This window comes from Stegodyphus dumicola, chromosome 12 (assembly GCF_044657685.1).
Source record: "Stegodyphus dumicola isolate Sdum_Otavi_A_Nest chromosome 12, ASM4465768v1".
Classification (NCBI taxonomy): domain Eukaryota; kingdom Metazoa; phylum Arthropoda; class Arachnida; order Araneae; family Eresidae; genus Stegodyphus; species Stegodyphus dumicola.
In genome coordinates this window covers 71,656,656-71,673,910 of record NC_140779.1, presented here as the reverse complement: position 1 = coordinate 71,673,910, position 17,255 = coordinate 71,656,656, and the positions used below count along the sequence as shown (strand labels likewise).

The 17,255-nt window shown below is 32.1% G+C and overlaps 1 protein-coding gene across 3 annotated transcripts in view; it reads right to left on the bottom strand.

The window, feature by feature from the left end:
* LOC118182155 (SH3 domain-containing kinase-binding protein 1-like) overlaps positions 1-17,255 on the bottom strand; it is a 72,624-nt gene that overhangs the window by 36,094 nt on the left and 19,275 nt on the right. For all 3 annotated transcript variants that reach the window (XR_004757010.2, XM_035351469.2, XM_035351471.2), the window contains exons 5-6: positions 15,221-15,284; positions 5,841-6,028 (exon numbers count right to left, since the gene is read on the bottom strand). Coding sequence is in view for 2 of the 3 variants with exons in the window: in XM_035351469.2 (XP_035207360.1) it covers positions 5,841-6,028; positions 15,221-15,284 (252 nt within the window). In the remaining variant the exon portion in view is untranslated. The remainder of the gene's footprint in view (positions 1-5,840; positions 6,029-15,220; positions 15,285-17,255) is intronic.

Genomic DNA, 17,255 nt, shown 5'->3' with positions numbered 1-17,255 from the left:
CTTTTTTTCAGATATGATGACAAAACAAAATGATTTCAATATTTCCCTCCAAGGTAAAACAAAACATATACTACATAATATATAGCAAAAAATTAATGCTCTTCAAAAGAAGATGACCTATTTCAAAACTCCACTCTCTTGAATGGATATCTGAAAAACATTTTTAGTTATTATCAAAGAACTGAAACAATCAGAAAACAATCAGAAATATGAACTTCGAAAACCTGGATAATTAAGTAACTGTCTTGGATGCTTTAACTGAAGAATACATGGATAGATTTTCAGATTTTGAGTAGCATAACCTTATAATACAACTAACTTTTAAACTGCATCTTATCAATGTCTCAAAAGCATCTATGGAACTACAAATGAGCTAATCGAGTTTGGAGAAATTATATTATTAATTATCTTTTTGTTACTAAAAAAAATTTTTAAATAAACATGGAAAAAAGGCATTAATTTAGAAGTCAAACAAAATCAGCGTTATATTTACAATTTTTCACAGGACTAGTTTCGATGGCTTTACTGAACCATCATCCTCAGTTGCCAAAGCGCAAATGAACGAGATTGATTCAATAAGATAAGATAAGAATGACTGGAACAGGAGTTCAGTTACTGGTGCCATCTAGTGACGAAACGAGAACTAAAACATAATTTCCTTTGAGGCTGAAGACAAAGATGGATTGGAATTAGGGTTGTTAACTACAACAAAAAGATTTTTTTTTTAATGCGAAATGCCTCTAGAAAATATAATTTATCAATGGAAGATGTTTTTGAATAATTTTGGCTGCAGAAAAATTGAAAGTGTGATTTTCAGACAAACAATGAATGCTGAGCAACAGAGGACTTCTGTGTTTCCTTTTTTCTACCATATGCCTCGTGTTACTTAACGGAATATTTTAAGGCTATCTTAGCCTGACCAATGTAAATTAAACCACAATGGCAACAAATCCTGTAAATACCCCAGGAATTCATATCTGAAATGAGGTCCTTTACTAAGGAACTCGGAATTTTAGGAGAATAAAAAACCTGAAAGTTAAATTTCTGTAAATATGTGCAATTTTATAGCTAACTGATGGAAAGAAAGGAATGACAACAGAATTCTTATTATCTCCTAAAACAAGAGTGTGACTTTTCATGTGTTGAGATGAGAATTTTTTAACTGCCTGATTAATAACTTTGGGTGAAAAGCCAGTTAATAGCTACTGCTTTTAAAGAATTTAGTTCTTGATCAAGAGACAATTTGGAGGAGCAAACTTGAAGAGCACAGAACACATAGGAATAAAATGAAGCTAACTTTTGTTTAGTTGGATGACATGATCTGAAGTGTGGTGGAAGGCAAACTGATGAAGGTTTACTGTAAACCGCAGTACTGAAGTTGGATGTGTTATGTGTGACCAACAGATTGAGGAAAGAAAGAGCATTGCATGTCTCAAGTTCAAAAGTGAACTGAATAGCAGGATCGATGAAATTCATTGTTGAAAGAACTTTACTTGAATAATATTTATTACCATCAAACAGGGTAAAAGTATCATCTACATAGCAGAGCCATACCAGGAAGTTAAAAGTTTCAAATAATTTTGATTCAAAATAATGCATGTAGATATCATCCAGGATGGGACAGAGAGTTCTTCTCATAGCTAATCCCTCAGTTTGCTTGTAATACTTATTTTAGAAAAAATAATTTGTTCTTATTGTTATAAATCAACATTTTCATATATACAGTACAAAGTCCGAAATCCGGACTCGTCGAAGACTGAGAACAGTCAAAACATCCATGTGCATTCTAATGTAATAAAAATAAAAATGGGCAAACTCCATGGTTATATTACGATTAATTACAACATGAACAAATGTGTTCAATGCAATATTAAAGACAGTGCAAAATCCAAGATCTGGACTCATTGGGACTTTGACGATTCCGGATTTGGGATTTTTCCAGATATTAGATCATCAGTTTAAATCTAGTAAGATGGCACGTAGAAATTATAAAATTAAAAATATGGAATAGTGATTTATGAAATAATGAAGTATTTATGACGTAAAGAGTATCAGAATTTACAAAAAAGCTTAATATTTATTTGTTTACCTTATTAAACATTTCTTTCAATGTAAGTTGTGTAAGTTGCTTCATTTTTGTGCTAATACTTTCTCTTTAATTCTGTAGACAGACATAATCTCTTGTTCAGTTACATTGTTGAAGTCCTGTAACTGCAATCCGACTAACTTGTCAATTGAAATTTTTTTGTTTTCAGTAACTTCTCTGTTACTGTCTTCTGGATCTAGAGCCAAACTACAGATTTCGCCATTCATTCATTGACTGAGTATTGAGAAGCATTGCCATCACAGTGAAAGACTTCTTATATCATCTTCATTTATTATCGCTTCTCCCCATTTCTTTATAAAATCTGTTAATTGGAAAATTTCACCTTTGTTGTGATATCTGAAAACCTTTAAAATTAGCTGCTATCATCATCAAGTTTAGCTATACTTCACTATACATATTTGGCTATGCATCATGAGCTTGGCGACTAACGACAAGTTGTTCTGTTAAATTTTATCTTGCTTCTATCGCGCACTGAGACAATTAAACCTGAATTGTATTAGTTTAATTATTTATTCTATTTATGTCTAATTCTTGCTTATCAGAGTTTTGAATAAATAAATTCCCACCATATACTTAAGCCTTATTGAGGGCTGGCGCTAGATATCTTACCGCCTGATGCAGTCTCTGTGGGTCCTAAGTTCTGCAACTTGATGCAGCCATATGAGCCCTGGCGCTGGTTCTGGGTTTATGTGAATAACAAATCAGTTATTCTTAATTTAAATAATCCTAAATGTAATCGTTGGGTCTATGAGTATCAAAAACAAAATCTACTTTTAGCACATGGAACGAAATTTTTGGTAAATTTTTCCCCGTCAACATTTTTTAGCACATTCAACTTAAATCTGTAATCATCGCCAAGCGTAATGTCAACATAAAAGGTTACCACACTCCTTTATTATTCAATTACTAACATAAAAAAAAATGCTTAGGCATTGCTACATGACTCATTACTCAAGTTGTCATATTTTGATAAACATGCAATATAACAAATAGTGATTCGCGAGGTTGGCATCAGATCAAAAATGTATCTATGTGAAATTGTTTCGGTTTGAGATGTATGCCAAGCAGATACGCAGCAATGGAGCCAAATTACTGATCATACAAATTTATGCTAAAATGATTGCTTTTTCAATAACAAGGTATTTTGCTAAAATAATTGCTTTTTCAATAACAAGGTATTTTATTTAGTGTCAAAGTGAAAATAAGAATTGGGACTCTCCAAATGTTTTATTATGAACAGAGGGGGAAATCAAATGCGCATGCATAAAGCCTACGAGAAAACATTGGTGGTGTTCAGATCCGGATTTGAGATCATTCCGGATAATGGAAGTCCAGATTTCGGACTTTGTACTGCATTACACTAAGTCATTTAAGATCACAGATAACTGTTATTCACTTAGAAGATCAACTTACACTAGGAGTTATAGAACTGGAACCAATTACCTAACAACTTTCAAACAACAAACAAATGCAAAAATCCCATTAAATTGCATTATGCATTTCATAAATGTAAACGAAAACAATTACTTCATATTTTCAAGTTCTTATGAGCAACTCACACATATATATATATATTTTAATACAGTAAATCTAATTAGCCCTTTGAGTGCTATGGGTGCTTATGCATGTCTAGCAAATACCATCAGTATTGGCTATAGGCGCATTTGATATTCAACATCAATATGACTAGATACCCTCACACATACAAAAAACAAAACAAAAAAAAAAAAAAAAAAATGCCCGAGAAAGCTTTAAGGGTCAAACTAGTTGCCATCAAAATTATGTTGAGAAATTCATGATCCTACTTTCCCGCAGTGCTACAATTTTCAAAAAGACAGTGCCTCAGTGTCTCACAAGACAGAAATTTTTAAGTGAACATGAAACAATTCTGAATTATTTCTACCTCTTTTGAAACTGCTTCAAAAGTCTGATAGAAAAATGGAAGAGAATTCGCTTCAAAAGACTGAGAGAAAAATGAAAGAAAGACACCACAATTGATTTTATTCACAGTTCTGATCTACCTTCTGATATCCCAATCATTGCATATTAGTGTTATTCCCTCATACTAGGATAATGTATAGCATGTATACGAGCCAATTTCCTTTTGAAAGTGCTCCACGAAGGCATCCCTCCCCTTAGGCAGATAGCTCTCGGTGCTTTGCCATAATCACATAAACCAACCTGCATGAGTAATTTTCAGTCTTTGGGTTTAGGTATTATTGTTATGTGACAGTTCATTATATATAAATTTTCACTCAGAAAATTCTCACTGCTCTACATGCAAAACATTATATATTCACATACTGAATGCTATTCATATGCTATGTTCATCATGAAAAGCTATCAGGGAGATTTGTAGTAAGAAATATTTTTTTTAAAATGCATATTAAAAATAAGCTATTTTGTTACAGAAAAGACAACTAAAGAGTCTTTGACGATGAAGAAAGGAATTTTATTTTAAGTGGATTAGATAATCTTGAAAACGCGAACTTTAATAAAAAGTTTTAAATAAAGATCACTTCAAATTTTATGCAATAGAAGTTTAGAAAGTCTAATTCACTACATTCAAATTAACTATACATCTAATACAATACATTCTAACATACTGTGAAGAAAGGAAAAAGGAATTATCTTCAGTTTGACAAATTTTCATAAGCACTTTTTTTTTTCACATTTTACCTTCTTTGAAATAATTTCTGGAGATTTTGAGCCATTTTTATGTTTATTTTCACTTTTGATGCTTAATTAACATTTTGTTTCTTGGCCAGAAAAAAAGAGGGGATCCCATATAATGAAAATGCGAGCAAAGATAAATTGGTAAGCAATGAATACTGTGTTTAACTCAGCATTAGCTTGATTAGTACTCAGCAGAATTTGTGTGGCATCCCTGTACAGGAATGAAAAAACTAATACAACTGTAGATTTACAACCAACAGCATCAATATCCAAGAATTAAATGTAAATGAAAATTGTTTTTCATAAATTAAATGTGATTTTGTTATATTTTATTTTACTTTTTTATTACTTATTTTTTATAACACTTATTATACCTGTGTTTCCAGATTGGTATTTTTTTCCTATGGATTTCTGCTTGCCCTCCCCCCCATAACAGGTATTTTAACATAAAAGTAACTAAAACAAGTACAGTACAAAGTCCGTAAACCAGACTCGTTGGGACTTCGGCGATTCCGGATTATAGATCACCAATTTAAATCTGGTAAGATGGCATGCAGAAATTATAGAACTAAAAATATGAAATCATAATTTATGAAATAAAGAGCAATTATGATCTAAAGGGTATCAAATTTTACAAAAAAAACTTAATATTTATTTGTTTACTTTATTAAACATTTCTTTCAATGCGCGCATGTGTAAAACATACATTACACGTAATGTATGCGCATCCTTTACGCGCATGCGTAAAGCATACAAAAAAAAAAGTTTGTGGCTTTGAGGTCCGGATTATAGATCATTCTGGATAATGGACGTCCGGATTACGGACTTTGTACTGTATTGGGTTTTAGTACTATCTCTGCATACATTTACTATACAAAAGTTAAACACAAATACATCCAACAAATTTTACTTATTATATTAATAAGATGATGAATAAAGATTTACATGACTTACATAAAACAATATCTAATTTTGATAAACATAATATCTAATTTTGATAAAAATATAATATCTAATTTTGATAAACATCTTAATTAAATAGTTTCTGACTACATACTTCTTCTACTTTTAGAAGTTTGACAAAATTGTCAGGAAATACACCAACTCTGTTATTTAATTCCCCTTTCCACCATCCTTTATCTTCTATTTCTTTTGATATGACAGTTATTATATCTCCCTCTTTTAGTGTCAGTTCATCTTCATTGAGTGCTTTATATGGAAACATCACTACAGCTTGCTCCCTAACTGAATGTGGAAAAATAAAGATATAACAATATCTTTAATGATTTAATGCATATAATTTGAAAACAGTATGTTTAGTTTTCATATTTTCAATCAAATTAAAAAACTAGAACAACATTAATTATTTTTGCAACAAGAAATGGGATGTATAAATATCATTAGACTATGTGAAAAATAAAAATATATCATACTTAAATTGACCTTATTTGAGATGAAAAATCTCATACAGATAACAATAACAGGTAATGAAATATTTTATCCTTTATAAAAACTATTTCAAATTTAACAGTCATTTATATAATTAATTAAAGTTCTGGAAGTTTTTATTGGTGCCCTCTAAATATTTCATAGTCGTCAAGAATTTCCCAGTTATTTTTATTACATTCTATTCAAGTAACTTTATTTCTGATTTAGTAAAGTTAAGATATCTCTTTGACTGAGGCTAATATGTATTTTTAATCCGAGATAAGAAATGGAAATATTATTGTTTAAAGAAGTTTCACAAAATTTGCTGATACTTTTATATTTGCTCTTGCTATATTTCTTCTCCCAAATTACATATGCAACAGAAAATTAAAATTCTACACACCTTGGACCTGAGGTAATGTGGATTTTAGGTGATAAAATAAAACAGACTAAAAAAATTAGAAAAATTAAAATGAAAAGATTTGTTACTTTTTCCAAACATCCATTTAGAATACTTTGCATTAAAATTTTAGGACGTTCTTATTTGAGTCCTACCTTTGAAATTATACAAAAATATTATTCCATTTACTATTATCTAAATTCATTATTCATTTAGAATTTATTATTATAATATGATCAAAAAGTAATATTTTGAGTTTTAGGCCCCCCAAAATTTTTAGTAATTGCAAAGCATAAATGTTTATATGAAACGTAGATGTAAAAGAAATGGCAATTTTAACTAAATATTCAAGTCCCACTGCTGCCTCGAATACAACTGACCATTCAAAATGTAAAACTATGAAGAATAAGAGATATGCAAGCCATATTTATAGGACAAACATGGATGAAATGATTGAAATTATTGCCCTCTTCTACTTACATAAAGAAATCAGTACTTTGTATAGCAGTAATGGTTGACAATTGCTGTGCCTTTGCACTGAAAGAATGAGGCTATAAATGCATGCCTGGAGTTATGTGTGTCCATGATGCTTCCATGTTGCCCAAGTTCATCTAACATAGACTCAATGTCAATCTAACTTCATCAACATAGACTCAGCATATGTCGGCTTACTTTAAATGCAATGTTTAGTGGCTAGTTTTGCTCAATGATAAGTATGTTGGGAGAATGGGCAGACTAACAAAGCAGTGCAACCTAATGGGAAATAGAGTTGTTGAAACTTGCATGTCACATGCGAGTCTGAAATGTCCTCTTAAAACTTAGCCACAGGCAAGTTTTGAAGGTGAGAGAGGATAATATGTTTCAAAACATCAGTGATGTAGTGAAAGGTCTTGAATGAGCTGGAAAAACATATTAAACAGATGCTGAAGTAAAATCAAATAAATTCCAAACTACGGCTCCAGATGACAGATCTGATGCAATGCATAATGTAAGGTTATGCTGTCATTAATATATTATGAGACTCGTATGATTAAAGTAATGTTATAGGCAAAATCAAATTCATCAGAGAAAACAATGCCATGCCATTCGCTTATATTCATAGACAGCATTCTACACACAACTGCTGCCGCATATGCCTGTGGTGTAGAGTTTGGTTATTGCAGCAATAGATGCCTTGTAAAGATTCTTCTACCTACAAAGTCGAATGGAATGAACTAATACAAGATGTTTAGTAACCTTAATTCTTTCACTGCTTCTTTATACTGTTATATGATCCATCACTGCTATGCATACGTACATGCCCTCCTCTAATTTGAAATGAAGAAATTGGTTCATCTCTTCTGCATCCAACAATTCCATATTCCCATCACTGTGACTTAATTTCAGCCAAAATGAGCACCAGTTTCTTGGAAGGATAATCTGCAATTTCTGCAAGCTACAATTTTTAATCTGCCAAATTCAGACACTTGTTCCAATGACACTTTTTTGATAAGACATACTTTACAAAACTTCAAGTCTTGTTAGAAGAAACAGTGTAAAAAATGAATAATTCCAGTATTTAAAACAGCCTAGTAATGATTAACTGAACAAAGCATTTCAGTATGGATAATTCATTTTATAAAAGAATTTAATGTCAGACATTTCCCCATTTGGTAAATGCCAAATTGCAAAATTCATTTTGCTTACTTAATCTTGTTCAGAAACAGGAAAAGTATGATTCTTTACAACAACACTGAAATTGTATGTAATTAAGTCCGAGGATTCCTCAGGGGTCTTGCATGAGTGCAGATCTCTAGAATCTCAGCTTCAACAACATCATTGCCTATCCATGGCCAGATCACTCAAAAATTGTAGCTTTTGCAGATGATGTAGCTTTTATTACAAGACGCCATACCAGAGACATTTTACAGAATAATTGCAACGAAACACTCCAGTTATTTAACCAACTTTGCAAAATTCAAAAACTACAAATTTCACATAGTAAGTCCCAAGTCTTAGTGATCCATAAACCAGGACAAAATATAACTAAAGCTTTAAAAATTGACAATCAAAAGATCAAATCTGTGAACACAATCAAGTACCTCGGTTTAACAATCGACAAGAAATTCTCCTCGATTCCTCATCTGCAAAATATTAAACTTCGTACAACTCAATAGCTAACTGCCTACGACGTATGCATGGATATAACTGGGGCTTAAATCCCCATATAACACATATTCTTCTAAAAACAGTCATCTCAAAAATGGTAAATTACGAAGCCGGAATTTGGGCACAACCAATGACAGTAAGAAAGATGAAATGTTTAAATTCAATTCAAAGGCCTTTTACTCTTTGCATTCAGGCATATCGCACAACTTCAAATATAGCACTTGATACCCTAGCTGGTACTCTTCCGTTATCAATCAGTGCAGAAATGGAATGAATCTATATGAAAGTTCTCCAACTTAACCAAGCCGCAGAATTCAACAACCAAACCTTTTGGCCATCCAACTATGAAAAGAAAATTAACCCCAATCTTATCCATCCAGCGCTTCGCTTCAGCAAAATAATATTCCCCACGTCTGAAGAAAATTCAAGTTCATCTCCAATTGCTTATACTGATGGATCAAAAATTGAAGGAAAAGTTGGTTCCGCAGTCTTTTTTCAAATTACCCCCTCAAATATCATCAAATGGAAAGGCCATCTCCATAATAATAATAGTGTTTTCCAAGCGGAATTGTCAGCTATAAAAGCAGCGATTGAAATAGCCATTCTCAAAAATCTCAACGAATTTAGCATAAAATCTGACTGCCAAGCAGCTATTCTAGCTATTAAAAATTCCTTACCTTCCTCTCCATTGATATCCGACATAAATTCTCTTCTTGGAAAAATCCGAAACTACAAAATTCAAATTTCATGGATCAAAGGACATAGTGGCCATTTTGGTAATGATCAGGCAGATGAACTAGCCAAAGAAGCAGCTATTAATCAAGATGGTACTGAAATCATCATTCCGTGGCCTCGCTCAAATTTCAAGTACGAACTAAAACAACTTGCTTCAAAATCTTGGCAAGATTTGTGGAACAATGCTCCACAGGGAAGACGCACAGATAACTTAATGCCCAATGTAAGCTTAGCATCTCTGAACTCGAATCCTTCCCTAAATTACTTTATAACAGGACATGGACCCTTCCCCACATATTTCTATGCAAGAAATTTGGCAAATTCTGACATGTGCATATGTGGGGAACAGGGAACTCCTGATCACTACGTTTTCTCATGCCCCTTAACTGAGGATATTCACATAAAATCCCCAAGAATTGACCTCCTGGCATTTCAAAGATTTTTAATTAAAGATAAACATCAATATCCAAAGTTTCAGAAAATTATGCAACGACTCTCTTCCTACGGCCTAGATCTCTGTCAAGTGTAAGTCCACATACAGTTTAAACTTAGTGAACTTTTACATGCTGTGATTATGGACAAAATGGATCTGCTCGTGAACTTTATAAACTGCAATAAACCAATATATCTGAAATAACCCATGGACACCTACCTCTTTAGCATTATTATAACAATTCATTTAACATTGTGTTGCCAGTACTAATTATAATTATCTCATTATGTTTATTTGTGTATTAATTATGTTTATCTTATATTTTTGTGGCACCAAATCAGATGTTCAATTTATCTTGTGAATCTCAAATTGTATTCCTACTATTTTGTAATCTACTTATGCCCTACACCATTATTTTTAATAAATACTGGATGCGGGGCGTACTGTGGAATTGCACGATGTACCATAATAGGCAAACTTTAGACCTTTTGAAAAGCTTCAGTCTATGCAAATTCTTATAAAACTTGCAATTACCCCCCTTTTTTTTTCTCTCAAAGAGTTAGTATGGGAAGGCATTACCAGTTGACCTATGGTACATCGCTGGTGTCCCCCATACTTTTACCTTTACCTTTGCTTACTTAATTAAAATCTCATTAAGAAGACGTGCTGAATCACCAGATTTGGCAAGGTTTGTGGTGTGATATTTAGCATACTCACATACATTTTGGCTGCTGTCCTATTAACACAAAAATAATAAAATTTCAATTACAGCAATCTTGCTTGATTAATCTTATCTCCAACTATATAAAAATGTTTACACATGTCTTGTAAAATATTTATTTTGAGATTGTTATAAAAGGGATAATCAACAGAATATGGTAGCTTGTTTAAAAAATAAAGAAAAAAATCTATTGCCAATAATATACAAATCTTGCAAAAGTCAAAGGAATCCCCATTTTACTACTGACATCTACTGACATTTTAGTCTTCCACTGTATCCCTGTTTGGGGTTGGAATAAAGTGCAATTAAAAAAAAAGCTTTTTAATTTGTTTAAATGCAAAATAAATGCATATTTAATATTTTTTATATGGATGAGCATCATAAAATTTACCTGCAAAATCAACAACCAGAGGGTAACTGATTTCAAAATATAAGCACTTAACTCAGACTGGGCCCAGTTCTAGTAACTCATTATTTTCAACCTTCACTGAATGTAATTTTGAATTTCTACTTTATACAATGTAAGCTAATTTTTAGCTTTGATTTTTCAAATATTAACTATTTCAATTACAACTTTCTTAAGACTTTTAAAAACTTGTTCCCCACCCCCTAAATTTTCAGTTCCTGAACTATGTCAGTTTCCTTGCTAAGTATCTATGCTAAATTAAAAATGCTAATTTAAAAAATTGATAAGCATTTTTGGGTACCTTGTTAATGTAGCCACCTGAGTAAGAAAATGGCTCAAAAATTGGATAATTAAGTGCCAGATTTGGTACACTTGTAACAGTAGTAATAACAGTAACATATAATACTGTTGAATTTCTGTACGAGTTTGTGCGATTTAGAGTGATTAACAATGACACTTCACGAAGTATCAAAACACAATTTATTTGCCAGTATTATTCGGGACAGCTCCAAAAGCACATTTATAGTCATTGAAAAAACTATGACAAATATGTTCACACAATCAGCATCACAGCCTTCAGGCTATCATGGTGAAGACAGCTTCATGGCAAAGCACCAGAGTACAGATCCCAACTTGGTTCGGTCATTCTCGGAATTCAATGTACTTTCAAGACTCTTCACGCTACAACTCGCAAAGCACTTGACGATACACTCGATTGACTCAACGGTGCACCAACTCGCGATACACTGACAAGACACCTCGGCACAAGACTGATGATCAATTCGCTGGACTACGAGCCCTCAATAGATGAGACACTGATTCACTGACTAATACACCATGTGCAAGCAGGGTTTATATAGCTTTTGGGCTGCCTTCGAGAGCATTCTGACCCAAGCTGATAAGAATTCGTTCTAGAAGGTTCTCCATTTGTCCATGACATATCACCAAACGAGTGATTTCATGCCAAATCTGGCAACCCTGTTTGCGGGGTAGCTATCTTACTGCAGCTATTTTTTTTTTTTTTTTTTTTTTTAAGTGAAAATAGATTTTAATGTACATGAGAGACTTTTATTCTTCCCGTGCACACAGCAATCTTTTTAAATTTAGAATTTTTAAAAAATTACCCATCTATTACAAATCACAAGTACAAAAAGTTCAATATTTTTATTATTTTCAATTAATAAAAAATGTTTATTTCTAGTTGAACAAAAATAAGTTACATGACAGAATGATAACTTTCACGTCAAATAAAAAACATTATGCAAAAATCAGCTTTATATTCTATTAAATAACTTCGCATGGATAAAGGGAGCTTTATACTTTATAAATACAAGTACCAAGTGGGAAAAAGGAATGAAAGAAGAAAAATGAAAGGGGGGCAAAATTTTACATAGGGCTGATTTTTACATAATTCTAAAACAGAAATACGTTAGTTATTTTCCTTAAATTACTTGCATTAAAATTCTTTCAACATTGGAGGTACAGGTGTACAACCTATGATTAAAATAATTGAGCAGAGTTGTGGACTTTTGCGGTCACAATGTATATAAACATACATTATACAGTCAAAAGTCGTTAATCTGGACACCCATATAATCTGGAATGATCTATAATCCGGACCTCAAAGCTACAAACTTTCTGCGCATGTGTCAACGCATAATGCGTTCATGCATGCGCGTAAAACCTTTACGCATGCATGTGCGCATTCGCATAATACATTTACGCATGAGCATTTAATGTATAACGAACTGTATAGGCTAAGCTAAAATTATCTAATTATCTATTTCAGTTGATATTGCAGATTGCGTTGTTCCTTAATCTTCGAATTGGATCCGGCTTATTATTTTTTGCAGACTGTTAGAGCAATTTTCTAAAAGTAAGCTTGAACTTTCGATTATGTCAAATAGAATTTCCGATGCTGGAGCTGCCAAAGAATCTGCAAAGCGAAAGTATGTTTCGATGTCCATCAAACAAAAAGTGGAATTGCTCTAAAAAAAAGGGATAAAGGCATATCCTTTGTTTCTCTAACCATTCCGAAATCGGTTTATTAATTTCACGCTGCTCTGTGTGTGTGGTGGGGGGGGGAGAATGTCGCGGCATGCAACGAACTGGAAGTTGATCTATCAGCACTATCCTTATCTTCAGGGCAGATGTTTTTATTTTATTTGGCTTATAATTCCTTACTAAATGTAGTATTTCATCTCGATGTACACCATCTTTGATATGATTTAAATCAAATTCCTCGTCATTATAATTCGCTTCCAATACTGAAGAAAGTGACACAGAGGTTATTGAAAACTAAAAAAATTCGATTGGCAAATTAATCGGTATTCTCGACACAGCAATTATAGGACTTGAACAGCGGAACTTTGAAGCTGAACAAGAAATTATGTCTGTTTATAGAATTAAAGAGAAAGTATTATCACATAAAACGAAGCAACTTAAACAACTTACATTGAAAGAAATGTTTAATAAGGTAAAATAAATATCAAGCTTTTTTTTTGTAAACTTTGATACCTTTCAGATCATAATTGTTCTTTATTTCATAAATTACGTTTTCATATTTTTAATTTTATAATTTCTGCATGCCATTATACCAGATTTAAACTGATGATCTATAATACGGAAAAATCGATAATCCTGAATTGCCGAAGTCCCAACGAGTCCGGATTAAAGACTTTTGACTGTATATTATCTTTGTACAGATAAATCAAGCATGGTTTGTTCACTCAAAATAATCCTACAACCAACTTCTCCCGAATTTATACATGATTACTACACAATTTCAATAATAATAATAAAAAAAATGACAGACGACCAGCAAAAGATACTATAATGAAATCTGAAGAAGTATGTGCATTTGAATACAAATCCCCCCCCCCCAGGATTTCATGGTTTGGTTGGGTTTTTCGATTATGGCAAAGCAAAGCCTACCTGCCTCAGGGGGCAGGAATGCCCTTTTGGATGGCTTTCAAAGGCAGGAGTTCTCTCTAGGGCAGAAGTTAGCCTTTTATTTAACTGTTAAGTATTTAATTTTAGTGCATGAATATAGGAAAATACTTTTATTCAAGTTTTTGTTATTTATCAACATATCCTACATCTTTTGTTGTTTAATTTTAAAAAAGCATGTTAAAAATAATTAAAATCTAAGCAAATGTATAGGTATCCTTCAAGTTTTTGAAAGGAAGGAGAATGATCTTTTAGTAACGGTGAAAAGGTATAAAATAACATAAAAAGAAATTATCAGACTATTATGGTATTATAGATATTAGCATATGTATAAAATGAACAAATGGGATCCATCGGGGTTTGGTATAGGCATGTTTAAGAACAAGTCTGCAAATTTTGTTGTGATACTGAGATAAGAAATCTGGGATAGCCAGTTTGTAGCAATGACCAACGACCTTCATAACCACAGAAAGATTCACATTTCAAGTGGCCACTTCTGTCTGACTTTGTTCTGTTTCTAATCTTTTAATGGCTCTCCATCGCAGTTCTTCATGTAGTCATTGTTACAAACTGGCTATTCCAGATTTCTTATCTCAGTATCACAGCAAAATTTGTAAGCTTCCTCACAAATATGCAACTTTATGATCTTTGCAGATGACATATTCCAACTGCTTTAGTTTTACTCAACATATTTCATATTGAAGGTAATTTTCCTACACCAAACTGACACAATCAATTTGTTCATTCTATATACATATGCTAAATTTCTATAATACCGTAACTGTCCAGTAATTCCTTTTCACGTTATTTTATACCTTATTATGTCTTGTATACTGTGGGTCAATTTCATTAAATACTACACAATGTAACTTTTGAGTAATCACCATTTTCCTCCTTAAGATATTCGAGATTTTGCTAAATCCTAAAAAACAAACATGGCTTCTCCACAGCAATTATAGCCTACTGAATCATATGATGCAATCTGTTTTGTGATGACTGCTTATTTCTTTGCATGGTATAACAGTGATTACCTACATCACTACAAGGAATGCTGGAGAAAAGCCTATATTTGCACATATATAACTTCAAGTTCCAACCCAATATCTTTCATGATATTTTTTTTTTAAATACATTACTGATTATATATATATATATATATATTTGTAACAATCCTATAGCATTATGTAAAAGGAGATCAAATATGTCACAACACTAACCTGGTTTTGGAGGAAGCCGAGGGGCAGGAGAATCAGGCAATGATTTTTTATTTATTGTAATAATCTATAAATGAATAATAAACAATCACAAATGAGAAGGTTAAGAAATAAAAACAAAAATCATAGAATTTATTATAAATAACAGTTTTAAAAATATATATTTTTAATTCCGATTTACCACATGAAATTTATTACAGCTGCAACTATGAACAATCAGGTAAAAACATAACAGACTGAAATTTCATTTTGTAAAATTATGTAAGTAAAAACTCATTTTTTAATAACTTATTAAACAGTTACATACATAAAAATGTCATACTTGCTGTGATGTATGGGTGACGCCAACCAACGAGATGTATAGAGGGCGCTAACTCTCAGTCTGGAAAGGCGCAAAAGGTTTAGTTTCCAAGAAGGAGACCGACAAAGAGGTCATACGGAAGGCTCGTGGGAGCCATTAATGAAACCGAAATTCACTTTTATTACTTTATATATATTTCAGTTATTAGTATTGTAGTTTAGTATTAGTTTTGTGTTTGTAAAATAAATGTTTAAAATACAAGAAAGTGGAGTTATTTCTCTATGAGGTGGTGGATGAAGAACGGGATGATATCACACGCTCTCTTACGAGAACCAGAGCTTTAGATGACGGTAGAGAAACTTCAAGAGAAGCAGGTAGGAAGCTTTTGATCTTATTTACTCAAAGTATAGATGTATTGAAGATATATATATATACATGTGTAAGATATATATAAATTAAAATGTATAAGAATACTAAGAAAGAAGACTTAGTAAACCTTCTTGGTGAAATTGAAGATACACAAACTGTTGGTTGAACAGTGGTTCAACTAAAAGGTAAAATTGAGGACAGTAAAATATTTAAAGATGATCCAGAATTTGTAATTGGATTATTAAACTCAATAGTTGAAGAAAGAAAAATAGTTGAGGAAAGAAAAGTTAGAGAAGAAAATGAAATAAAAGCTAGGGATACACAGTTAGCCTTAGAAGCTCAAAAGGTTGAACTTGAAAAATTAAAATTAGCGCAGCTAGAGAAAGAATTAGAATTAGAAAAAGTTAGAAGTCAGAATACAGTTAAAGATGGATCTCGTGCAGATAAAGACATGATTACAGGTTCGGAAAATTATTTAGAAAATTTGATAAAGAGTGTTAAAATGTTAACTATTCCAGTTCCGGGAAGATCAGAAATTTCAATTTGTTTTTTCAAACATTAGAGAGAGCATTCATAACTAAAAATGTACCACAGGAGCTCAAATCCGAAATTTTGATTAACATTTTAGGGGATAAGGCAACTAATATATTATTTTACACTAATGATGAAAAACTAAAATGTTATGAAACCATTAAAAAACTAGTATTAAAAGAATATCAGCCAACTGCTTATGAATGTTTAATGAATTTCCGAAGAGCACGACGCGATCCTAAAGAGTCACATGTTCAGTTCGCTTCTAGACTGTCTGCAAATTTCCAGTATTACTGTCAGTTACGTGAAGTTAATAACTTTGATACACTTTGTCAACTAATGATTTCCGACAAACTTTTCCAAATGTTAGACAAAGAAACGGCAACTTACATTAATATTAAAACCGGAGAAAATTGGTTAAAACCTAAGGATTTAGCTAAAGAAGTTGACTTGTATTTTGTAAACAAAGGCAAATCGTTAAACGAAATCACTTTTAACACTAATGAAAACATAGCTAAATCGTCCCACTCTTCAAGAGAATCGAAATATATTCCGCCTCATATGAGAAGCAACATAAATAAAAATAAATACCCACCCAAAGACTGTTACATATGTGGAAAATTAACGCATCTCGCTAAATCTTGTCCACAAAGAAACAAATCGGTAACACAAAACCCTCCTTTAAAAAAAGAAACACCAGAGAAAAATACTAGTGATAAAGTAATAGCAAAAATCGGATCTTCATGCTTGTCAAATGAAAGTTTTACGCAACCATTGCAAAAAGTAAATATTTGCGTTGCAGGTAACAAAATCCAAGCCATAATTGATTCAGGTGCT